This window comes from Gymnoscopelus microlampas (genome assembly GCF_963454915.1).
Source record: "Gymnoscopelus microlampas genome assembly, chromosome: 7".
In the NCBI taxonomy this organism is placed as follows: Eukaryota; Metazoa; Chordata; class Actinopteri; order Myctophiformes; family Myctophidae; genus Gymnoscopelus; species Gymnoscopelus microlampas.
In genome coordinates, this window is record NC_139944.1 from 47,574,551 (window position 1) to 47,600,161 (window position 25,611).

At 41.7% G+C, this 25,611-nt stretch overlaps 1 protein-coding gene across 1 annotated transcript in view; it reads left to right on the top strand.

The window, feature by feature from the left end:
• The window catches only part of srgap3 (SLIT-ROBO Rho GTPase activating protein 3), a gene marked incomplete at its 3' end in the record, with an annotated part of 174,912 nt that extends 150,104 nt beyond the window's left edge, over positions 1 to 24,808 (top strand). The window contains exons 16-22 of the mRNA XM_084061860.1: positions 2,815 to 2,920; positions 6,811 to 7,038; positions 8,806 to 8,879; positions 15,883 to 16,063; positions 17,238 to 17,390; positions 18,296 to 18,614; positions 24,287 to 24,808. Coding sequence (XP_083917986.1) covers positions 2,815 to 2,920; positions 6,811 to 7,038; positions 8,806 to 8,879; positions 15,883 to 16,063; positions 17,238 to 17,390; positions 18,296 to 18,614; positions 24,287 to 24,808 — 1,583 coding nt within the window. The remainder of the gene's footprint in view (positions 1 to 2,814; positions 2,921 to 6,810; positions 7,039 to 8,805; positions 8,880 to 15,882; positions 16,064 to 17,237; positions 17,391 to 18,295; positions 18,615 to 24,286) is intronic.
• Between the last annotated feature and the right edge of the window lie 803 nt (positions 24,809 to 25,611).

Consider the following 25,611-nt stretch of genomic DNA (forward strand, 5'->3'; position numbering starts at 1 on the left):
ACCGAACCACACACAACGCCTCGCGCTGCGAGGCGTTGTGCGCTTGTAGATCTGCTATTTTTGGCTAAAGTTCTCCTCAGAGTAGGGATGCTTGGTTGAAGTGGTTAATGTAAAAATCACAAAGATTTGGCGGACCCCCTGTAGTAACTCTGAGGACCCCCTGTTGAAGAACTCTGGTATAGAGAGTTGCAATAGTCCAACCGAGAGGTGATAAAAGCATGGATGACTGTTTCCAGGTCCATTATTAATGCCCTCATAGATTTAGTCTATAAGCTGTGAGTGGACTGGTGGTGGTTTAGCATCGATATACACCTTCCAGTATCTCAGAAATAACAAAGTGCATTATTATGGGCTATAGCGATGGAGGAGAAGCAGTTAGTGTGGCGGCACATGGAAACAATCCCAACACCCGTCCCGTGGTTGTAGGAGCGGTTATTTAGCACGGCTTCTCTGGGAAGATAGCGCGACAGGCCGCCACATCAGTCTGCCGTGTTTTAAGGCTAGGCAGCACACCAAACATCTGTAGAACCCCCCTCTCTGTTCAGTTTGCTATAAGGTTCTGGAGGAGGGAGGGGGGGGGGGCATCTATTAACCCATTAAGACCTGGAACTGTGTCATTTTTAGATTTGAGCTAAAAAGCTTTATTTTACACTTTGGGCTATTCAAAAATAGCAGATCTACAAGCTCATAGCGCGGCACCGAGTGCCGCGCTACGAGCTTGTAGATCTGCTATTTTTGAAAAATCGTGAAAATGTGTGCAAATCTTTGAATATATATATTTTTAAAGCGAACATTTTTAACTCAAATCTTTGCTTCTGGGGGGTCCCTGGAACAAAATATTTTGATGGGGGTCCGTGGCCAAATACATATAATTGAGGGGGTCCTTGACATGAAAAAGATTGAGCACCACTGATATAGAAACACAGGTTTTTCAGAATACTGTTGAGATTTAGGAGACATGTAGAATCGGCTTCAGGTCTCAATGGGTTAAAATATCAAGTGACAGACAGTCAGACAGACAGCCTACGATGTCTTCAGCTGCAGTGTTTTAGCCTGTCTTTGATTGACAGGCAATGCTTGCATCTTGGTCATCATTTCTATATTAGGAGACATTTTGTGTTACAGTATTTATGTTGGTTAATGCAGTATTCATGTATTAACCACTTAAGCCCTATATACTTCATATCATAACGATAGATACCAAAAATAGCCTCGCTCCAAGCTCACAACACGTTGCACTGCGACATGTTAGATAGATCTGCTATTTTCCCTATTTTAATTTCTTTTTTGGCCTAAAATAAGGACACCAGAGTTAATGTGGTTAATATGTCTTGGATTAATGTTTCTCTCGTTAGTAACAAAGTAAAAAGAAATTAAGAAATGTACTTAACACATCGGGTGCCAGCATTTTTTCATAATTCTCCCCATTGACTGCGCTTTGCTGTTTAACGTTTCCGCGTGCGTTACAAGCAAATCCACGCAAAAAAAAGCATCGATTCATGTTCTGCCATGAGCCTGGCTACTGCCTGGAACCATAACATTCCCCTCGCGGGTTACAACGGGGGGGGGATCGCGCATGACCGTTTTTCCCCACAGGAAACAGATTCGGAGATATAGGCGTTCAAAGTAGGAAATAGACAGGAAGCGGATGGGGGGAGGAAAAATGTGTTTCCGGTGAGCGATCTGGCACTTCCTTCGCAGGATTACAATGGGTGCTCCCAGAGCTGCTCTAGCCCCGCCCGCGCGGAGAAAAACGAAAAAAACAAAAAGACTGAAATCACGGTTCAGACCGTGTTCGGCACCGAAGCTTCGGAACCGCCACTATGTAAACACACGGTTCAGACCGTGTTTGGCACCCGATGTGTTAAGTACTTTTTTTGAATGCTGTTCTTTACTTATTGTATGTTTTGATGACTTTCACTGCACTGCATTACAAAGACAAATATTGTACTTTTGACTCCACAACGTTTCAAGGCAGGGGGAAACTAGTACATTATGAATTAACCACGTAAGCCCTATTTCAATTATATCTGCTATTGTCACTGTCATTTCTGGAAAATCTCAAATCTGTGATACATTTCAATACAGCAATGCATTGATATTAAAAAGAAAATGTTCTTTGTAATTTGTACTTTTGAATACTTAAGTATTTTTTTAAATCATGCACTTTTCACCACTTTTCAACATATCTTCATATAATAGGTCCTAACTAATGCTCATGATAAAATGATTAAAAAAAAATCTACTTGGTCTGTGTCTCATAGGAGGGCTGTGGACAGTCCAGAAACCCGTCTACCAGTGACATCATCGTTAGGCAGGATTTTTTTTCCCAAAAAGATTACAATTTTTTAATTCAGATTTGTATTAAGGCGAGAACAATGGGATCTATTATTGCATTGCAACTTTCCAGGAATACAAAGCCTGCAGTTTCTATTAGCTTGGATTCCCCATTGATGATGTCACTGGTAGACGGGTTTCTGAACTGTCTACAGCCCTCTTCTGAGACACAGACTGATTAGAATTTTTTTTTACCATTTTATCATGAGCGTTAGTGAGGACCTATTATATGAAGATATGTTGAAAAGTGGTGAGGTCGTCCTTTAAGTACTTTTAAAACCAATACAAGTACTCCAGTACTTTAACTCAAGTACACATTTGGACTGAGCAACTTTCACTTGTAGTTGAGTAACATTTGACCATGAGTATCTATACTTTGACTCAAGTACTGGGGTTGAGTACAGTACTTTGTGCAGTCTTGAGTGCATATTGGTGCCATCATGATGATTTACAGCCCTCTGCTCCTCTGTGTTTCAGAGCTGGAGTCTGGAGCTGAGAGAGCCCATCACGTCCAGCAGATTACTGTGACTCTTCCTCGCACCATCATCATCGTCATGAGATACCTCTTCGCTTTCCTCAATCAGTGAGTTTGACGTTGACCGACGGTGCACCTCACACCTCAGCTCTTCACCCATGAAGACCGGGAACGCTTCTGTGTCATTTTTTTTATTTGAGCTAAAAAGCATTATTTTATACTTTGGCTATTCAAAAATAGCAGATATACAAGCTCATAGCGCGGCACCGAGTGCCGCGCTATGAGCTTGTATATCTGCTATTTTTGAAAAATCTTGAAAATGTGTGCAAATCTTTGAATATATATATTCTTTTAAAGCGAACATTTGTAACTCAAATCTTTGCTTCTGGGGGTCTCTGGAACAAAGAAATTGAGATGGGGGTCCGTGGCCAAATACATATTAATTTGGGGGTCCTTGACATGAACATTTTTGAGAACCACTGATTTAGAAACAAAGTTTTTCAGAAAACTGTTAGAATTTAGAAGACATTTGTAGAATCGGCCTCGGGTCTAAATGAGTTAAATGAAACAAAACCGTATATATCTGTATTATCTGTCTTAAGTTAAATGCTAGTTTTTGCATGAATGTCAATCTCTAGGGATGAATCACCTTCTTACAATACATTTCCAGAAACCTGCAGAGGAAAAGAGAATTAGTGAAGATGTATTGAACAGATCTGCTATTTTCCTACTTTATAATTGTCTCTCTAGCCCACTTTTCGGTGTAATTTACAGGCCCAACAATCCCTCACTGAAGTAATGTACTGTACCTGTCCTATTTTTAACTGGATGCTATTAATGCTCCCTTTATTTGGGTTCCACTGCAGAACAAAGGGTCTGATTTCACGTCTCGGTTTTTACTCGCATGTTTTAAAAGCCTCTCTCAGTGTTGGACCGATGCCAGCCGTAGCTTTCTAACGCATTCTGGCATAACATGCACTCAGCCTGACGGCCAGTTCTCCTCCAAGCAGATGGTTGCATGAACCTTCCCCCCCCCCCTTTTTTTATAATGTATAATTAACCCATTAAAACCGAGAACGCATCTGTGTAACCACTTTAACCATTGTTTTATACTTTGGCTATTCAAAAATAGCAGATATGCAAGCTCATAGCACGGCACCGAGTGCCGCGCTATGAGCTTGTAGATCTGCTATTTTTGAAAAATCGTGAATATGTATGTTTTTTAAAGCTTAAACGTTTTTTTGCTCGAATCTGTCCCTGGAACAAAATATTTTAAGATGGGGGTCCGCGGCCAAATACATATCATTTTGGGGGTCCTTGACCTTGACACACAACAGTTTGAGAACCACTGATTATAGTAACATACGTAAGTTTCAGAAGACATTTGTAGAATCCCCATGTAGAATCCCCAAAGATTTTCTCAATTTTTCAAAAAGAGCAGATCTACAAGCTTGTATATCTGCTATTTTTGAATAGCCAAAGTATAAGATAATGGTTAAAGTGGTTAACATCTAAAATGACACAGATAGATGCTTTCCCGGTCTTAATGGGTTAAGCTGTGCAATGACGCAGATGACCTGTCAAAATCTGAACTCCGTTTGAAGCCCAAATGATACAATAAAGACCCGTAATACGCTACCTACCTGCTACAGGATAACGTTGGGATATCAGTCGGGTCAGACATTGGGGGTAAAGTTGTTAAAAACGTGCTGTGTGTACACACACACACACACACACACACACACACACACACACACACACACACACACACACACACACACACACACACATAGACAGGCTGATGTCTACTCCATGCCAGGAGGTAGCATTATAGTGTAAATAAAAGAAGACTGGACAGCTGTCAGAAGCGTTGAGCAGCAAAAAAATGACCAGGCGGAGCGTTTTCAGGCTACTCCTCTGAAACCTGTTTGTGGTCTCATTATATGCTCTCTCTCTCTCTCTCTCTCTATCAACGGCGCCGCTGATTGTGTTTGAGGGTCGTGTGAACGACCCACGCAGACGCCTCACTACCGTCGACGGCCGTTAACACGCCAGACATTCTGCAATCTATTTTTAACCACAGATGCTTATCCACGACCTGATAGCCCAGCGTGTCTCTCAGCGTTAACATGTATCTCTTAACCCATTAAGACCTGGAACTGTGTCATTTTTAGATTTGAGCTAAAAAAGCATTATTTTACACTTTGGGCTATTCAAAAATAGCAGATATACAAGCTCATAGCGCGGCACCGAGTGCCGCGCTACGAGCTTGTATATCTGCTATTTTTGAAAAATCGTGAAAATGTGTGCAAATCTTTGAATATAAATACTTTTAGAGCGAACATTTTTAACTCAAATCTTTGCTTCTGGGGGTCCCTGGAAAAAAAATATTTTGATGGGGGTCGGCGGCTAAATACATATAATTTTGGGGGTCCTTGACATGAAAAAGATTGAGCAACACTGATATTAGAAACATACGTTTTTCAGAAAACTGTTGGGATTTAGGAGACATGTAGAATCGGCTTCAGGTCTCTAAATATCAATTTGATTTAGATTCTTTTCTTAAGCATTTACATTCTGAATGTAACACTAGTAATATGATGTGTATTATTATCAGTAGAATTGAATTAGAAAAGATCAAATAAGATCCTGCTCCGTGTGTAACGTTATAAGTATATAATCCACTACCTTGCATCACCGTCGGTCAGAAACAAGTGCCCTTCAGCAAGGCAGTTTGAGCTTCCATGTGCTTCAAGAGAGCTCCTCAGTAGTTAACCCATTGAGACCTGAAGCCGATTCTACATGTCTCCTAAATCTCAACAGTATTCTGAAAAACGTATGTTTCTATATCAGTGGTGCTCAATCTTTTTCATGTCAAGGACCCCCAAAATGATATGTATTTGGCCGCCGACCCCCATCAAAATATTTTGTTCCAGGGACCCCCCAGAAGCAAAGATTTGAGTTAAAAATGTTTGCTTTAAAAATATATATATTCAAAGATTTGCACACATTTTCACGATTTTTCAAAAATAGCAGATCTGCAAGCTCGTAGCGCGGCACCGAGAGTGCCGCGCTATGAGCTTGTATATCTGCTATTTTTGAATAGCCTTAAGTGTAAAATAATGCTTTTTAGCTCAAATCTAAAAATGACACAGTTCCAGGTCTTAATGGGTTAATGGACCGCTGTAGTCATAATGGGCAGGTCTCCGATGAATATATTTAATGGAATAATTATGAAGCAGGGAATATTTAACGTAGTGTAGAGTTCCTTTTCAATTGCCTTACATCAGATTCTGTATTTGTTACATGAATGTGTGGGTGTGACTGTTCGTTATGGGAAATGTCACTGTTCGTGATACTTAACCAATTAAAACCGGAAAAGCATCTGTGTCATTAAACATTTTAACCACCTCATTATTATTACAGTCATTTAGCAAACGCTTTTATCCAAAGCGACTTACAATAAGTGCATTCAACATATAGGCAAGAAAACTACTAATCACCACAAGTCTTAAGTGCATTCTCTTCTAAAACAAGCAACTAAGAGCATACCTAGCGCTAAAGGAAAAAGTGTAATATATCAGATACCTACTTTCTTAAATAGATAAGACAAATAGGAAAATCAAATGACCAAGAGCTAACACAAATAAGTGTATCAAATAAACAAGATCCAATAAAACAAGAGCTTGTGCAAATAATTGACGACAAGTAGGCACTTTAACCATTATTTTATACTCAAATCTTTGCTTCTGGGGGGTCCTTCCCTGGAACTAGATATTTTGAGCTGGGGGTCGGCGGCCAAATATATATAATTTTTGGGGTCCTTGACATGGATAAGTATGAGAACCAATGATAAAGAAACATACGTTTTTCACAAAACTGTTAGGATTTAGAAGACATTTTGTAGAATCGGCCTCTGGTCTTAACATGACACTTTGACGCATCCCTTGCGCCTCCTCCTCATGCCCCACGTCTCTCCTCTCCTCTCCTCTCTCCAGTCTCTCCCAGTACAGCGATGAGAACATGATGGACCCCTACAACATAGCCATCTGCTTCGGCCCCACCCTGATGCCCATCCCAGACGGCCAGGACCCCGTGTCCTGCCAGGCCCAGGTTAACGAAGTCATCAAGACCATCATCATCCATCACGAGGCCATCTTCCCCGGGCACCGCGAACTGGACGGACCTGTCTATGAGAAGTGCATGGCTGGAGGAGAGGAGTACTGGTGAGAGTGGCTAGAGTCATGGGTGAACATATATAACTGTCTGTCTGTCTGTCTGCCTGTCTGTCTGTCTGTCTGTCTGTCTGTCTGTCTGTCTGTCTGTCTGTCTGTCTGTCTGTCTGTCTATCTAAAAATCTGTCTGTCTGTCTGTCTGTCTAAAAATCTGTCTATCCAGAAATCTGTCTATCCAGAAATCTGTCTATCTATCCAAAAATCTGTCTGTCTGTCTTATCTATCTAAAAAAATCTGTCTGTCTGTCTGTCTGTCTATCTAAAAATCGGTCTGTCTGTCTATCTATCTAAAAAATCTGTCTGTCTATCTATCTAAAAATATGTCTGTCTGTCTGTCTGTCTGTCTGTCTGTCTATCTAAAAATATGTCTGTCTGTCTATCTATCTAAAAACCTGTCTGTCTATCTAAAAATATGTCTGTCTATCTATCTAAAACTATGTCTGTCTGTCTGTCTGTCTGTCTGTCTGTCTGTCTGTCTGTCTGTCTGTCTGTCTGTCTAAAAATATTTCTGTCTGTCTATCTATCTAAAAACCTGTCTGTCTATCTAAAAATCTGTCTGTCTGTATGTCTGTCTGTCAGCATGGATTCATCTTGCTAATACTCATCAAACAAATAATGGCATATAGATCTATTTATAACCAGAGCAGCTTACTTGAGCCCAGTAGTTAAGCCTTAAAGCTTAAATAGATCAATAATATAGTCATGTGGGTTTGCATGAGTACCGATTTGACATGAATCCTCTGGGAACTAACAGACAAGGTAGTGCTTCTCATGTCCAGACCAATGAATGCTATATTAGGATCTTATCCAAGTGTGTCCCGATTGGCACATGTTACTAGGCCTGTCACAATTATTACATAATCGTCATAATCGTTTCCATTTTGAAAAATGTTCACATTTTCAAAATGAAAAAAAAGCAGAAACAGCTGATCTACAAGCTTACAACGCGTCACTTCGTGACGCGTTGTAAGCTTGTAGATCAGCTATATCTGTTTTTGTTTTTTTACATGTATCAAATTATTAAATATGTCAATAATTTCTTTGTATATTTCAAAAAGGCATTTGAAGCCTAAAAGGCTTCATATGTTCCAGTGTTCAATGCAGTGGCGTACCTCATCATAGAGGCAAGGCAGGCGGCCGCCTGCCCAACTAAAATCTTGCCTCCCCTAGAAAATAAAGTAAAAGACTGACTGAGAAACAGGCAGTGAAAAAGAATCCAAACAGAAAACTGTCCGTCGGGCCATTAGCCCGCCAGACAGCCAATACACTATCCATTCAGCAGAGCGACCCTCGCCTATAGTGATGCAAATATCTTCATGCCATGGACATGGGGTGCCAGGGTTGGGGGTCCGGGCCATCACCTGTACTCACCTGGCATAAAAGTGGTTCTGAGAGTAGCTTGAGCCATTCATTACTAAACTACAACATGAAGAGACCGCCGCTGAAGAAGAGATTCATCCAGAGGAGGCTACCTTTCACCACTGCTGCCTTTAGACCTTGGCGGCGCCAGGACCAGCGCAATACATACATTGATTATACTTGCATATTGTTTTTATGGGAGGGGGGGGGGGGGTAATTCCTGGGAACGCCACTGGTTCAATGACAAACACACAATGAAATCGTTAATAGCAATTATTTCAGTGACAATTAACCGTCAACTTAAATGTGTAATCGTGACTGCCCTACATGTTGCCTTTGGCTCTATATTTGTTGACCTATTAATTCATAATCCTCTTCAAATGTCTTGATTCTCTTGCAGTGATAGTCCCCACAGTGAACCAGGAACCATTGATGAAGTGGACAACGGAACCGAACCACACACCAGTGATGAAGGTGATACTCCTCCTCTTTCTCATCCTGGCCTAATGTTTTATCTTCTTTCTCCTCCAGTGTTTGTCTGTGTTGTTGGTTCTCAAACTGGGGTCCGGGGACCCCCAGGGGTACTTGAGGGGGTTCCAGGGGGTACCCAGCAAAATGTCTTAATATAGCATCACAATAATTATGACCTTTTATACTTTGGCTATTCAAAAATAGCAGATATACAAGCTCATAGCGCGGCACCGAGTGCCGTGCTATGAGCTTGTAGATCTGCTATTTTTGAAAAATCGTGAAAATGTGTGCAAACCTTTGAATATATATATATTTTAAAGCGAACATTTGTTGCTCAAATCTTTGCTTCTGGGGGTCCCTGGAACAAAATATTTGAGATCGGGGTCCGCGGCCAAATACATATCATTTTGGGGGTCCTTGACGTGAAAAAGTTTGAGAACCACTGGTCTGTGTTGTTGTTGTTGCTGGTCTGTTGTGACACGTGACTCACTGTTGTTTTCAAGTGAAAAGGCCTTTGGTCATGAACGGTATAAGTGGACCTCAGCATCTCCTGGTGGTGACCATGTGAACTGCAGATCTATGTATGGGTCAGGCATGTCCTGTAATTTATACCAAATACAGGAATAAGCAGTGGTGTAAAGTCACTAAGTACATTTACTCAAGTACTGTACTTAAGTACATTTTTGAGGATTTTTTTACTTTACTGGAGTATTAGCAATTTTCAGTACTTTTACTTCAACTCCACTACATCTCAGAGGCAAATATTGTACTTTTACTCTACTACAATTATTTGAAAACTTTAGTTACTAGTTACTTTGCAGACATAAATTCTTTCAACCCTGTTTTGTACCTGTTTTATACCTAGGCGATGTGACGCGTTGTGAACTTGTAGATCTGCTATTTTCAAACATTTTAGTACTTTTACTTTTGGTACTTGAATTACATTTTGGCACCAATACTTTTGTACTTTTACTCAAGCACATTTTGAATTCCAGTCTTTTACTTGTAACAACGCACATATTAGGATTTACTTTTGGTGCGCTGTGTGTGTGTGTGTGTGTGTGTGTGTGTGTGTGTGTGTGTGTGTGTGTGTGTGTGTGTGTGTGTGTGTGTGTGTGTGTGTGTGTGTGTGTGTGTGTGTGTGTGTGTGTTGATGAGAAAGATCACAGCATCTGTGGTTGAGATGCAAATTCTAGAAACTGGTTAGAAACACGCGTATCACTGAATCCTGGCAGTGGTGGAAAGTAACTAAGTACATTTACTTAAGTACAATTTTGAGGTATTTGTACTTTACTTGAGTATTTCCAATTTCCAATACTTTTACTTCTACTCCACTACATCTCAGAGGCAAATATTGTACTTTTACTCCACTACAATTATTTGAAAACTTAGTTACTTTTCAGATAAAAACTATGATATAATGAAACATGCTTTAACCACTTTAAACCTATTTTATACATAGACTATTTGAAAATAGCCGATCTACAAGCTCACAACGCGTCGCATCGCGACGCGTTGTGAGCTTGTAGATCGGCTATTTTCAAATATTTAGTACTTTTACTTTTGGTACTTTAAGTACATTTTGATGCCAATACTTTTGTACTTTTACTCAAGTCAATTTTTAATTTTGGACTTTTACTTGTAACAGAGTATTTTTATATTTCAGTATTGGTACTTTTACTTAAGTAAAGATTTTGAGTACTTTTTCCACCACTGAATCCTGGTCATTAGATGGGTTGCATTCAAACATGTTGGATGACAAAAAGGACGACGTCGATTTCCCATGGGAATATGTGTGCTGTGATTATATAGAAGGGCTCTGTGTAGATGAAAGTACATACAGTACAGTAAGTGGTGACCCGACCTTTAAGGCTGGGCTTTGTTCTGAAGGGTGAGCCTGGCATGTACTGTAGTTACTACACAGCTCACTGTATAGCAAAGGCTTTCATTGTGTTTGAAGATGAAGACGTGGCAGCCAAATACGTTTGGCAAGCTACACTGTCTCTTCTATCTCTCTCTCTCTCTCTCTCTCTCTCTCTCTCTCTCTCTCTCTCTCTCTCTCTCTCTCTCTATCTCTCTCTCTCTCTCTCACTCTCACTCTCTCACTCTCAGTGGTGTAAAGTAAAGTAACAAAGTAAATGTACTCAAGTAATGTACTTTAGTAACGTTTTGAGATATTTTTTACTTTAATGGAGTATTTCAAATTTTCTGTACTTGTACAGTACTTCTACTCCACTACATCTCAGAGGCAAATATTGTACTTTTACTCCACTACAATTATTTGAAAACTTTAGTTACTAGTTACTTTGCAGATATGAATTATTACATTATAAAACATGCATTAACCACTTTAGCCCTATTTTTTACCTCGGCTATTTGAAAATAGCACATCTACAAGCTCACAACGCGTCGCATCGCGACGCGTTGTGAGCTTGTATATCGGCTATTTTCAAACATTTAGTACTTTTACCTTTGGTACTTTTAAGTACATTTGAAGACGTGTCAGCCAAATGCATTTGGCAAGCTACACTGTCTCTTCTCTCTCTCTCTCTCTCTCTCTCTCTTTCTCTCTCTCTCTCTCTCTCTCTCTCTCTCTCTCTCTCTCTCTCTCTGTCACCCCCCCCCCCCCCCCCCCACTCTGTCTTTGTTCAGCGTTGGTAAACAAGCCCCACGGGGACATCATTCCCCTTTGTGTATTTTCCCAGGTTCTCCTCAGAGCTCCTTGCTAAATGACTCTGGCTAGACGCTTATGGAGCCGTTTATGAAGTGAGAATGGACAGAGTTCTATGGAGTCCAGTGTCCCGGGCCGAGCATGAGTAACCCCACCTCAAAGCTCCATTGCGTTGCTGTCGGTTGCTCCCCCTATTTCAACGTTTTTTTTTCTTTTCTTCTCGAAAATGAATGCGCATTACGGGTCACGTCGCTTTGTGAGCTTGTTGATCTGCTATTTTTGCTACTTTTGAAAATACATAAGTTTAAGTGGTTAAGTCTCTCCGTGGGTTTTATATTATTGAACCAAAGAAAACTGAGAGCTTATGACTAAATAATAACTACACTGGATCCATTGGAAGGCTGTTTTACACATACATGATGCAATGTGTCTTTCATAACAGATACATGCGATCTGTATGCGAAGATAATTCAACAAAACACCAAGAGAGTACAAAAGAAAAAAGGTTTCAGTCATAAGTAGCCTAATAACGTATTTGTAAAAAATCTGACTTCACTGTAGCAGCCTTTTCATACGTTTTGGACGTACGAGGTTTCCACCCGACAGCGACGTTTGGCAATGAGTACTGACGCTACAAGGCTCTTAATTTGAAAAGCTAAACAAATGCTGGCTGCCTCCCACCGGCACCATGATGACACTGCACTGTAGAACCCTCTGTGTTCGTTTAACTCAGAGAATGTACAAATGGAACTAAATGGCTTCCAATTGTACATTCCCTGAGTTATATGAACACTGTGTGTGTGTGTGTGTGTGTGTGTGTGTGTGTGTGTGTGTGTGTGTGTGTGTGTGTGTGTGTGTGTGTGTGTGTGTGTGTGTGTGTGTGTGTGTGTGTGTGTGTGTGTGTGTGTGTGTGTGTGTCTACAGATCCAAAACTATAAAACAGTGGTTCTCAAACTTTTTCATGTGAAGACCCCCAAATTGACACTTATTAACCCACGGACCCCCATTTCAAAAGATATGCCAGGGACCCCCATAAGAGAAGTTTTTTCACTGCTAGCTACCAGTGATTCTGAACCATTTTAATTTCAAGAGGACCCCCAGTTTGACATGCATTAGGCTGCGGACCCCCATTTAATGGCATTTCTATCTCTGGGACCCCAATTTATATTGTAAAATCAATGTTAATGTAACTCTGAGAGTGTACAAATGGGGTTCTCTCAGAGTTACAGACCCATAAGGGTCCATTTGGTTCCTAACTATCCTTCTTTTAGCTGGGGACCCCCTGGAACTCCCTCAAGGACCCCTGGGGGTCCCCGGACCCCCCTTTGAGAACCGATGCTATAAAAGATCAAACTAATTGCTAGACCCCATGAGGAGGTTGTCCTGTTATGTTGAGGTTTTACACCTTCAATTTCATGTAAGGTCGATTACACATTTTGTTTAGATTTTTTTTGTGTTGTTTTTTTTGTTTTGTTTTTACCTGCTTCTTGAGCAAGATTACGTTTGTTATTGGTTCTAAATGTGGGTTTCAATATATTTTTCGGTTAATTTCCCAGCGCTAGGGTGAACTATCCTTGAGTATGTTGGTGAGGGGACACAGGTTGACCTCATCACACTCATGAACACCCAGCAGGTTATTAGATGGAGACTCTACTGAGGTTTTGTCCAGAAATTGTTCCTGGCACAGTGATGACTGTCAGTGGTGGAAAAAGTACTCAAATTCTTTACTTAAGTAAAAGTACCAATACTGCAATATAAAAATACTCTGTTACAAGTAAAAGTCCAGAATTAAAAATTTACTTGAGTATAAGTAAAAAAGTATTGGCATCAAAATGTACTTAAAGTACCAAAAGTAAAAGTACTAAATATTTGAAAATAGCAGATCTACAAGCTCACAACGCGTCGCGATGCGACGCGTTGTGAGCTTGTAGATCTGCAATTTTCAAATAGCCCATGTATAAAATAGAGCTGAAGTGGTTAATGTATTTTTCATTATATCATAATTTATATCTGAAAAGTAACTAGTAACTAAAGTTTTCAAATAAATTTAGTGGATTAAAAGTACAATATTTGCCTCTGAGATGTAGTGGAGTAGAAGTGAAAGTATTGGAAATTGGAAATACTCAAGTAAAGTACAAATACCTAAAAATGTTACTTAAGTACAGTACTTAAGTAAATGTACTCAGTTACTTTCCACCACTGCTTACTGTACTGTAGTTCCATTCATTGCCATCGAAAACTCCTGTCCTCCATTCAACCACGGAATCCAAGGCCCTCTGAGTCAGGCCAGGTAGACAATCAGTTTTATTGTCATATCACAGATTTACAGTTCTAAAGAAGTGGGTGAAATGTGCTTTTGTGCAAGCTCCATCATAGTTTTCAGGAAAGAAAGAAAAAAAAAAGGTTGGGAGGGGTGGCAGAGAGTGGTAGAGCAAGGAGAAAAACAGCAAAGAAACAGTATATATAATACACATAGCACAAAGGGCATTGGTTCTCAAAGTGGGGTCCGGGGACCCCCAGGGGTACTTGAGGGGGTTCCAGGGGGTCCCCAGCTAAATGATGGACAGGAACCAAATGGACCCTTATGGGTCTGTAACTCTGAGAGTGTACAAATGGAACCAAATGGACCCTTATGGGTCTGTAACCCTGAGAGTGTACAAATGGAACCAAATGGACCCTAACGGGTCTGTAACTCTGAGAGTGTACAAATGGAACCAAATGGACCCTTATGGGTCTGTAACTCTGAGAGTGTATAAATGGAACCAAATGGACTCTTATGGGTCTGTAACTCTGAGAGTGTACAAATGGAACCAAATGGACCCTTATGGGTCTGTAACTCTGAGAGTGTACAAATGGAACCAAATGGACCCTAACGGGTCCATTTGGTTCCATTTCTACACTCTCAGAGCTAAATTAACATTGGTTTTACAATGTGAATTGGGGTCCCAGAGGTATAAATGCCATTAAATGGGGGTCCGTAGCCTCTAATGCATGTCAAACTGGGGTTCCTTGAAATTAAAATGGTTGAGAATCACTGCTAGAGAGCCGTAAAAACCTTCTCTTATGGGGGTCCCTGGCTTATCTTTTCAAATGGGGATCCGCGGGCTAATAAGTGTCAATTAGGGGGTCCTTGACATGAAAAAGTTTGTTTATAAGGTGCATAAATGAACAACGCTCCACATAGAAGCAGGTATAGACCCCGTCTATCTTGAGCTCTGTGATTGGAACAGAGGAAGGAGGCAGACATGTATACAGGCTGTTTGATGCTTAATGACTAAGAGCAAATGGGGGGCAATTAGCTCCCCCTGGGGGACATAAGCTGGTATTGCACAGGGATGATGAGACAGGAACCCCACTGCATTCCTTCCTTTGCGTTCCTTCCTTGCCTCCTCCCATTGACCATAGGGGGCGCTCTCTGTCACTCCTCACAACGAGCCAGACGGCGTATGAAGCTGACATCTTATCTTGTTATTACTGTACTTTACAACTCCTCTGCAGCTTGAAAAAAAATGGCATCCTCTCCTCTCCTCTCCTCTCCTCTCCTCTCCTCTCCTCTCCTCTCCTCTCCTCTCCTCTCCTCTCCTCTCAGAAAATCTAGAAAATCAAGTGACTTGCAGGAATATGCTGTTCTCAGGGCCGCATTAACCGTGGAACTTAGTGGAACTTGTGTTCCACGGCCTGCAGGGCCCTGTGAGAATTGTGTATTTAATTTTTGTGTATTTATTTATTTATTTTTTAATTTTTATCCCACGATTTTGTAACCCTTATTTTTCACCCGGTGCCAATTTTCTAAGTGATCCTGGGCACTACACTCCCCTCACCAGCCTAGGGAGGCCAGGGCCGAGCTCATGCCTCCTTCAATGCATGAGAGCCAACTGACCTTCTTGTCACCTGACAGAGGGGAGTTTCCCTGGTTGGACGTAGCGCGTGGAAGGAACACGTTATTCCAACCAGTTCCCTTCTCCTCCATCAGGCGCCCCGGCTGTCATGGGGGAGGAGTTTAGTGACCAGGATTACTACATGTTTTTGTGAGGGTATTAACTACCCTGAGAGACAAGGGGAGAACATGCAAACTCCACACAGAGTGGAGTTTTTGTGTATTTAAAGAAAAAATGTTGATTTATATTGGTCAAATAGAACTGAATTAGACCCGAATTAGACCCGAAAAAAATCGCACGCGCGCAGGTTGTGCAGCGCGCGTGCATGTGCGTGAAATTACGCCACTGGGGGGGCCTTTGATTTTGTGGTGTTCCACGGCCCTGAGGGGTCTTAATTCGGCCCTGGCCGTTCTCTATACTTACATAGCTGTATCTCTCTGTCTGTGTGTCCATGCAGAGGTGGAGCAGATCGAGGCCATCGCTAAGTTCGACTACATCGGCCGCAGCCCCCGGGAGCTGAGCTTTAAGAAGGGAGCGTCTCTGCTGCTGTACCACAGAGCCTCTGAGGACTGGTGGGAGGGCCGGCACAACGGCGTGGACGGACTGATCCCACACCAGTACATCGTGGTGCAGGACCTGTGAGTAAATAATCCGTTTGTTTGTGACCACAAGCAGGTCACTTTAACACATTAACCGCCAAGAACGTAGTCCTACTACGGTCCGTTAAATCCAACTGTTAAGCGCAGAGACCGTAGCCCCTCGGTCCGGGTGCTTTTTCCTTTTTTTCGTTTTTTTTTTTTTTTTTCAATTTTCTGCACGGACCATTTTCAGTGTAACACCACCGGAAGTCGGGACTATTTGCGATCCCGTTTTTCGTTTCCCGTCGGCCTCCATTCTAAGGCGCACACTGAAAGTCCATTTTAGCCAGTGTAGTTTTTTCTCCTCGCATTTCCCATGTTAACATAAACGGTCAGAACTCAAACATGGCTGCCCCGTTTGACACGTGGTCTTGAGTGGGAGACGCAGGCAGATGTCGGCGATGTATGTAAACAAAGCAGAGATCACTTTTATGGATTTTAACAAGGTCTATGGCGACGTGAAAAAAACAAAAAACAACAAAAAACCCTTGGCACTGGTGAGTACATTCTGAGATTAGCCCTTGGCGGTGGATGTGTTAACGGTTAACCCATTCAATCCGGGAACGCGTTTCTGTCATTTTAGATTTCTTTGGCTATTCAAAAATAGCAGATCTACAAGCTCATAGCGCGGCACCGAGTGCCGCGCTATGAGCTTGTAGATCTGCTATTTTTGAAAAAATCGTGAAAATGTGTGCAAATCTTGTTTTTTGAAAAACAACTTGTGGTGTTATATCTAGTGGTGCTCAAACCTTTTCATGTCAAGGAGGACCCCCCAAAAGGATAATGTATTTGGCCGCGGACCCCCATCTCAAAATATTTTGTGCCAGGGACCCCCCGCCCCCGCCCCAGAAGCAAAGATTTGAGTTACAAATGTTCGCTTTAAAAATATACATAAATATACACATTTTCACGATTTTTCCAAAAAATGGCTCATAGCTATGAGCTTGTATATCTAACCAAAGAAATCTAAAATGATGCGCTCCCGGTCTTAATGGGTTAAATGTGATATTAAAGCGACCGCTAAGTCGTTTAATTTTGATCATTTTGTAAAGGGCTCCATTTAAACAGCATGAGATGATTGATAAACTATTTTTGCAATTTAATTACGAAAACTACAATGAATTTGTCCAGTATTTTTACTTTTCATTTGCGTGTTTTTTTTCCTACCTCTCAGCGACGATGCTTTCTCAGACAACCTCAGCCAGAAGGCGGACAGTGAGGCGAGCAGCGGTCCACTGGTGGACGATAAGGGCTCGTCCAAAAACGACGTCCCGTCGCCGACGTGTGAGCAGTTGCCCGCCGATTACAACTTTGGCGTTATGGGGAGGTGGGTACAACAGCATTCAAGAGGTTTATTTGTTTATTTTGGTTATTTAAACGGATCCCCATTAGCTGACGTCTTAACGTCAGCTAGTCTTCCTGGGGTACAAGACATTAAAGTACATACAATACTATACAAACATATATAAAGTGTCACAGTGTATTAATACTAAAAACAGCAACAAAAAAATACATTTTACAAAAGTCAAGTATTACATAAAAAGAGATACCAATAGGGATACAACAGATAAAAAATAGCACTATCAATTTGGTATGTAAGAAAATATGTTATTGTATATTTTGAGTGTAAAGTACATGAAGTCGAAGTTTCCTTGTACATTCTCTAAGTTAAATGAACACAGAGGGTTCTACAGTGCAGTGGCATGGTACCGGTGGGAGGCAGCCAGCCTTTGTTCAGGTTTTCAAATTAAGAGCCTTGTAGCGTCACTACTCATTGCCAATCGTCGCTGTCGGGTGGAAACCTTGTTTGTCCAAAACTGTTACTTTTCAGGAAATGAAAAAAAAAAAAAACCTGTATTCCAATGGATCCAGTGAACAGGCTTTTTCTCTGGTGTTGCGAATCTCATTTGGAAGACTATTTCAAAGTACAATTGACCTATAAAATGCAGCTCTCTTCATGGAATTGGACTTTGGTAGAGGTGAGCTTATCTGTCCATCACTCGCCCCACGAGTGGAATACGTGTGAATATCTGAGCAGCAAGTTACTATGTTATTATAAAACATCTAGGAGTCTGGGTGTTATTGACTCTATGAAAATATGTAAGTAAACTAGCAGAAAGTCTTTTGTGCAGTACAAAGAGGTACAGTACCACTGTGTAAGACGTCCGTTTGGTGACCATTTCCACAGCTATGCAGTTTTGACCCGTTTGTGTGCAATCTTTTTACACCCAGAGTGAGGTTACGGTCCGACGGAGCTGCCGTCCCACGGCGAAGGAGCAGCACCGACACCCACAGCCCCACCAGGGTATCCGACACTCCGCCGCGGGCCGCCGCCTGTCCCAGCAGCCCCCACAAAGTGCCCGTCAACAAGGCTCGCATGGAGAGCCCGGAGAAGAGGCGCCAGCTGGGCACGTTCGGAAGCGCGGGCAGCATCAACTACCTGGAGAGGAAGACCTACCCCGAGGGCCACCCGCTGAGGCCCGTGCCGGGGGCCACTCGTCACAGCAGCCTGGGGGACCACAAGTCACTGGAGGCCGAGGCCCTGGCTGAGGTGAGGCTCTCTTTGATTGATTGATTGCAGTGTTAATTTCCTCGACTAAAACTATGGCGAAAAATGTTCGTCGACTACCTTTTTTCACTGACAAAAACTAAATAAAAACTAAGCTATGATGACTAAAACTAGAACTAAGACAAGTCATCATGACAGCGCTCGGGTGTCACAGACCAAAAATAGCCGATCTACAAGCTCTATTTTCGGCATGCAGCTAAGTGAAAATCATTACGATGCCATCACGTCACGCCAAAAATAAGTTTTAGTCGACTAAATCAACCGCAGATTTTGTCGACTAAAATCTTATGATATTTAGTCGACCAAAATCAGACCTAAAAGTAAATCAGACTAAATATATTGACAATTTCATCAACAAATAAAAACTAGACTAAGATGTTAGGGAGGGACTAGTGGAGACGAGATCCAGTAGAACTAAAAGACACGTCATTTTATGTTTATGTTATGTCTACGTTGTGAGCTTGTAGATCGGCTATTTTCAGCATGCAACCAAGTGTAAAATCAGCCATTACGACGCCATCAAGGCACCGCCAACATACATTTTAGTCGACTAAATCAACTGTAGATTTAGTCGAATATAATCTTATGATATTTAGTCGGCTGAAACTAGACAAAAACTAAAACATTTCAGATGACTACAATTTATATTATTCAAAAGACTATGACTAAAACTAAATCAAAATTTGCTGTCAAAATCAACACTGATTGATTGATTCGTTAATTGATTGATTGATTGACTGACTGACTGACTGATTGATTGATTGATAGCCATTGAGACAGATGGTGGGAGGGATTCAAAGGTAGGTAGATAAATGTGTGTCATCCAATGACCCAGACATTGTTATGAGACTGTGTTCTGAAACGCCAGCTGCAAAAAAAAAAGGCCAAATGATCATTGGTAATGACTTTATGAGCTCTGTGCCGCACTAAGGAACGATGAGCTGTAACGATAATGAGCCCTGATGCTATCAGCGTGGTTTTTATTCTGCCAGAGCTCATATACTTGTATACGATCCCACTTTCAGGTGACAGAAGTGTGAGAACATTATGTTTTATCGGGTCTTTTTATTATTCTAACAAAGGAAATTATTCATTTTTGCACGATTTGCAGTCATGAATCATCAGCGAGCGAGGCAACAACAAAAAACACCAAAAAAGGAAAACGCTTGTTTTTGCAAATGTGTTTGCGAGTGCACACACAAGACGGATTGCAGACAGAGAAATGGAAGCCGTCCCCCAATATCTCTGTGTGGTGGCTGCGTTTTGTTGAAGTGTGAGACAATCATTGCAGGCGGTCAGTGGTGGAAAAAGTACTCAAATTCTTTACTTAAGTAAAAGTAGCAATACTGCAATGTAAAAATACTCTGTTACAAGTAAAAGTCCAGAATAAAAAATGTACTTGAGTAAAAGTACAAAAGTATTGGCATCAAAATGTACTTAAAGTACCAAAAGTAAAAGTACTCAATATTTGAAAATAGCAGATCTACAAGCGCACAACGCGTCGCGATGCGACGCGTTGTGAGCTTGTAGATCGGCTATTTTTAAATTGCTTAGGTATAAAATAGGGTTAAAGTGGGTAATGTATGTTTCATTATATCATAATTTATATCTGAAAAGTAACTAGTAACTAAAGTTTTCAAATAATTGTAGTGGAGTAAAAGTACAATATTTGCCTCTGAGATGTAGTGTAGTAGCAGTAAAAGTATTGGAAATTGTAAATACTCAAGTAAAGTCCAAATACCTCAAAATTGTACTTAAGTACAGTACTTAAGTACATGTATTTAGTTACTTTCCACCACTGCAAGCGGTCATGGCGAGCCAATTAGGATGGAATATGAAATATTCACATCCGACACATCCGTCTTGATCACATGACTATAGAAATGCTGTGTACCGATTTGTGTGATTCTTGGACAGAATCTGAGGGAGTAATAGCAACAAATTTGTTTTACAAAAGTCAGCCTCCTGGCGGCGCTCTAAAAGGCACATAGGAACAATCCAGGGCAAAGGTTTTTCCTTGGCCTCTAAGGCAGGGGTCTTCAACGTTTTCAGCCCAAGGACCCCCTAGCTGAGACAGAGATGAAGCAGGGACCCCCTCTATATTGTGTAGGCCTACAATTGTGTTTCAGATTAAACTCGTTTTTCTTTTGCTGTTCTTTTTTCCCTCTACACCTATACACCTCTTTGCCAAAAATAGCCGATCTACAAGCTCACAACGCCTCGCGCTGCTATTTTTGGCTAAAGTTCTCCTCAGAAAGGGGATGCTAGGGTTCAAGTGGTTAAGGTAAAAAAAACAAAAACATATCTCACAAAGATTTGGCGGACCCCCTGTAGTAACTCTTGAGGACCCCCTAGGGGTCCCGGACCCCCTGTTGAAGACCCCTGCTCTAAGGAGTGTGCAAAGTTTCAAGCGGATCTGTGCAGTTACAGGTAAAAACGTGAATCGGCCTGTTATAGCGCCACCATGAGGCTGATTTGAAAATGTTCTATCAAAAAGAAAAAAAAAGCTGTAACGGTAATGAGCCTGATGCTATCAGTGGTGGAAAGTAACTAAGTACATTTACTTAACCATTTACCATTTACAATTTTGAGGTATTTGTACTTTACTTGAGTATTCCCAATTTCCAATACTTTTACTTCTACTCCACTACATCTCAGAGGCAAATATTGTACTTTTACTCCACTGCAATCATTTGAAAACTTTAGTTACTAGTTACTTTTCAGATACAAACTATGATATTATGAAACATACATTAACCACTTTAGCCCTATTTTATACCTAGGCTAAATATATACTAAATATTTAGTACTTTTGGTACTTTAAGTACATTTTGATGCCAATACTTTTGTACTTTTACTCAAGTACATTTTTAATTTTGGACTTTTACTTGTAACAGAGTATTTTTATATTGCAGTATCGGTACTTTTACTTAAGTAAAGAATTTGAGTACTTTTTCCACCACTGGCTATCAGCGAGGTCTTTATTCTGCCAGAGCTCATATGCTTGTATACGATCCTACCTTCAGCTGACAGAGATGTGAGAACGTTATGTTTTATCTGGTGTTTTTATTATTCTACAAAGGAAATTATTCATTTGCAGTCATGAATCATCAGCGAGCGAGGCAACAACACAAAAATAAAAAAATAAAAGGAAAAGCGTGTTTTTGCAAATGTGTTTGCAAAGGGCAGACAAAAGACGGATTGCACACAGAGGAATGGAAGTCGTCACCGTTGATATCTTTTTCGTCCCCCAATATCTCTGTCTGGTGGCTGCGTTTCGTTGAAGTGTGAGACAATCATTGCAGGCGAGCGGGTCTGGAGGGGTTGAAGCGAACACATCCCGGCTGCCAGTGGTGTAAAGTAACCAAGTACATGTACTCAAGTACTGTACTTAAGTACAATTTTGAGGTATTTTTTTGAGTGGTGCCAACCACTCCTATATCTGACTTTGTCCGTGTGTCCGTACGTATGTATGTCCAATAAACAAACATTGATGACAACATCAATACGGGGCTCATCAAAGGCACCACTCTCTTCACACAGGGTGTGATTTTTTTACTTTACTAGTAGTATTTCCAATTGTCTATACTTTTGGAACAAAGGGATTCTACTGTTGCGCCTCAGCCTTAAACAGCCAGTCCGGTGCGTCACAAGGGTAGGGACAATAGATGCAGAAGAGATGAACGCTGGAGCAACACGGACAATTTAAGCCTTTTATTGTTTTCGGTGCAAGCAAAAAGTTGACTGACGTTTCGGTCTTACGACCTTCCTCAGAGTCATGTCTATACTTTTACTTCTACACCACTACAATTATATTGAAAAGATATAAATGATTACATTATAAAACATACATTAACCACTTCAGCCCTATTTTATACCTAGGCTATTTTCAAACATTTTAGCACTTATACTTTTGACACTTATACATTTTGAATTCCGAACTTTTTACTTGTAACAGAGTACTTCTACATTGCAGTATTGATATGTATGTATATAGGGCTGAAGTGGTTAATGCATGTTTTGTAATAATAATCTAAATATACAAAGTAACTAGTAACTAAAGTTTTCAAATAAATGTAGTGGAGTAAAAGTACAATATTATAATATTAAAAATGTAGCGGAGTATAAGTAAAAGTATTGGAAATTGGAAATACTCAATAAAGTACAAATACCTCAAAAGTTTACTTAAGTACAGTACTTAAGTAAATGTACTTACAGTACCACCAGTGGCGAGCCTGCCATGGCTGTCTGTCTGAGACTCAGCAGCTGGAAGAGGCTGTAAATGTCAGGGCCATGCAGACTGCAGCGGAGACAGACACACCTCGGGGACGCAGGGGGGTCATGGAGCTGAATAACAAGCTAATGAGCCCAGAAGGCTGTGCTGTGTGCGTGGTGTAGCGCGTGTGCACCGCTCTCTTTTCATTAGCTAACGGACACACGGCCAGCAGACACGACGCGAGGAGGGTTTAACCCATTAAGACCTGGAACTGTGTCATTTTTAGATTTAAGCTAAAAAGCATTATTTTTGCACTTTGGGCTATTCAAAAACAGCAGATATACAAGCTCATAGCGTGGCACCGAGTGCCGCGCTACAAGCTTGTAGATCTGCTATTTTTGAAAATTCGTGAAAATGTGTGCAAATCTTTGAATATATATATTTATAAAGCGAACATTTTTAACTCAAATCTTTGCTTCTGGGGGGTCCCTGAAAGAACATATTTTGATGGGGGTGTGTGGCCAAATATATATCATTTTGGGGGTCCTTGACATGAAAAAGATTGAGCACCACTGATATAGAAACATACGTTTTTCAGAAAACTGTTGGTATTTGGAGACATGTAGAATCGGCTTCAGGTCTCAATGGGTTAATCATGCATTCAGATGTCATGTTAGATCACTGGTTCTCCAAAGTAGGGTCCGGGGGTCTTTGAGGGGGTCCCCAGCTAAATTGGTTAATTTAGCATCAAGATCTTTTTTTTTTTACCACTGTAACATTATTTTAAGCTTAGTTTTTTTTTTAATGTTTGAAAATTGTTCTGGAATAATTTTGAAACGTTTTAATCTTCTCCTCTGGGGGTCCCTGGCACGACATCTTTTCTGATGGGGGTCCGCGGCCAATTACAGAGAAATCGAGGGGTCCTTGACATGAAAATGTTTTAAAACCACTGATGTAAACAATAAAATCAGCAATATAGCCAGTATTTTGTTAACGCCTAAAATATTTCATTTAATACATTTTTTAAAATGTTTTTTGCCCGGACGGCTGGCGTAGCGGTCCGTGCACCTAGGCTGCTAATGCAGCCTGTCAGACAGTGTGTGGCGGGTTCGAGGCCTTTGCTGCGTGTCACTCCCCATCTCTCTCTGCCCATTTCCTGTCAGTCTACTGTATACTATCAACAAAAAAAGGCAGAAAAGCCAAGTTCTTTTTTTAACCCATTAAGACCTGGAACGGATCTGTGTCACTTTAGATTTCTTTGGCTATTCAAAAATACGAGCTTGTAGATCTGCTATTTTTGAAAAATCGTGAAAAATATTTTTTTATATTTATTTCCGAAAAATTGTTAGGATTTAGATTTTTTTAGACGCGGCCTCAGGTCTTAATGGGTTGATAAATAAATATATATATATGTTTCTATTTTTCTTTTTTTTTCCAGGACATAGAGAAGACCATGACCACGGCTCTCCACGAGCTGCGCGAGCTGGAGCGCCAGAACACGGCCAAGGTCGGTGTCCAGGCCCCCGACGTGGTCCTGGACACCCTGCTGGACCAGCAGCCCGCCATGGCGAAGAAGACCCCCGGCGCGGTCAGCTCCGAGCCGGGCAGCCCGCTGCACACCATCATGATCCGAGACCCGGACGCGGCCATGCGCCGCAGCAGCTCCTCCACCTCGGAGATGATGACCACCTTCAAGCCGGCGCTGTCCGCCCGGCTGGCGGGCGCTCAGCTCCGCCCTCCTCCCATGAGGCCCGTGCGCCCGGCGCCGCCCACCCAGCACCGCTCCAGCAGCTCCAGCTCCTCGGGGGTGGGCAGCCCCGCCGTCACCCCCACCGAGAAGATGTTCCCGAGCGGCGGCGGCAACAACGCGACGGCGGCGGCGGCAGCCGCGGCCGGTGGGCCCGGTCCCGGCGCTAACACTGCCAACGGCCAAGCAGGAGAGAAGTCTGGCACCATGTAGCAGAGGTTAGAATCTATAGCGAGGGAAACGGTTTTCACACACACACACACACACACACACACACACACACACACACACACACACACACACACACACACACACACACACACACACACACACACACACACACACATAGTGAAACCCTCAGTGTTATTTTAACCGTTAAGGATCCCAATTTGAGTCTGTTTTCTTTTTTTTTACGCCGCCAAGGGTCAATTCAGTGGTTCTCAAAAGTGGGGTCCGGAGACTCCGAGCCAGGGTTCCTTGAGGGGACTCTAGGTGGTCCCCAGCTAAATTGGTTAATATATCATCAAAATGTATGTTAACCCGTTAACTAATTTAGTTAGCGGTCTCGCTTCACAGCTAGAAGGTCCTGGGTTTGATTCCCGCAGGGGACGCTGGGGGGCGTGTTCTCTCCTCCGCGTCATCAGTGCCCATACCCTAGGTGGGGTTGGTGAAAGGGCCTTTCTGTGTGGAGTTTACATGTTCTTCCCATGTCTCCTAGGGCAGTGGTTCTCAAACTTTTTCATGTCAAGGACCCCCAAATTGACACTTAGTAGCCCGCGGACCCCCATTTGAAAAGATAAGCCAGGGACCCCCATAAGAGAAGATTTTTTACTGCTCTCTAGCAGTGATTCTCATCCATTTTAATCTCGAGGACCCCCAGCTTGACATGCATTAGACTACGGACGGACCCCCATTTAATGGCATTTATACCTCTGGGACCCCAATTCATATTGTAAAATCAATGTTAATTTAACTTTGAGAGTGTACAAATGGAACCAAATGGACCCATAAGGGTC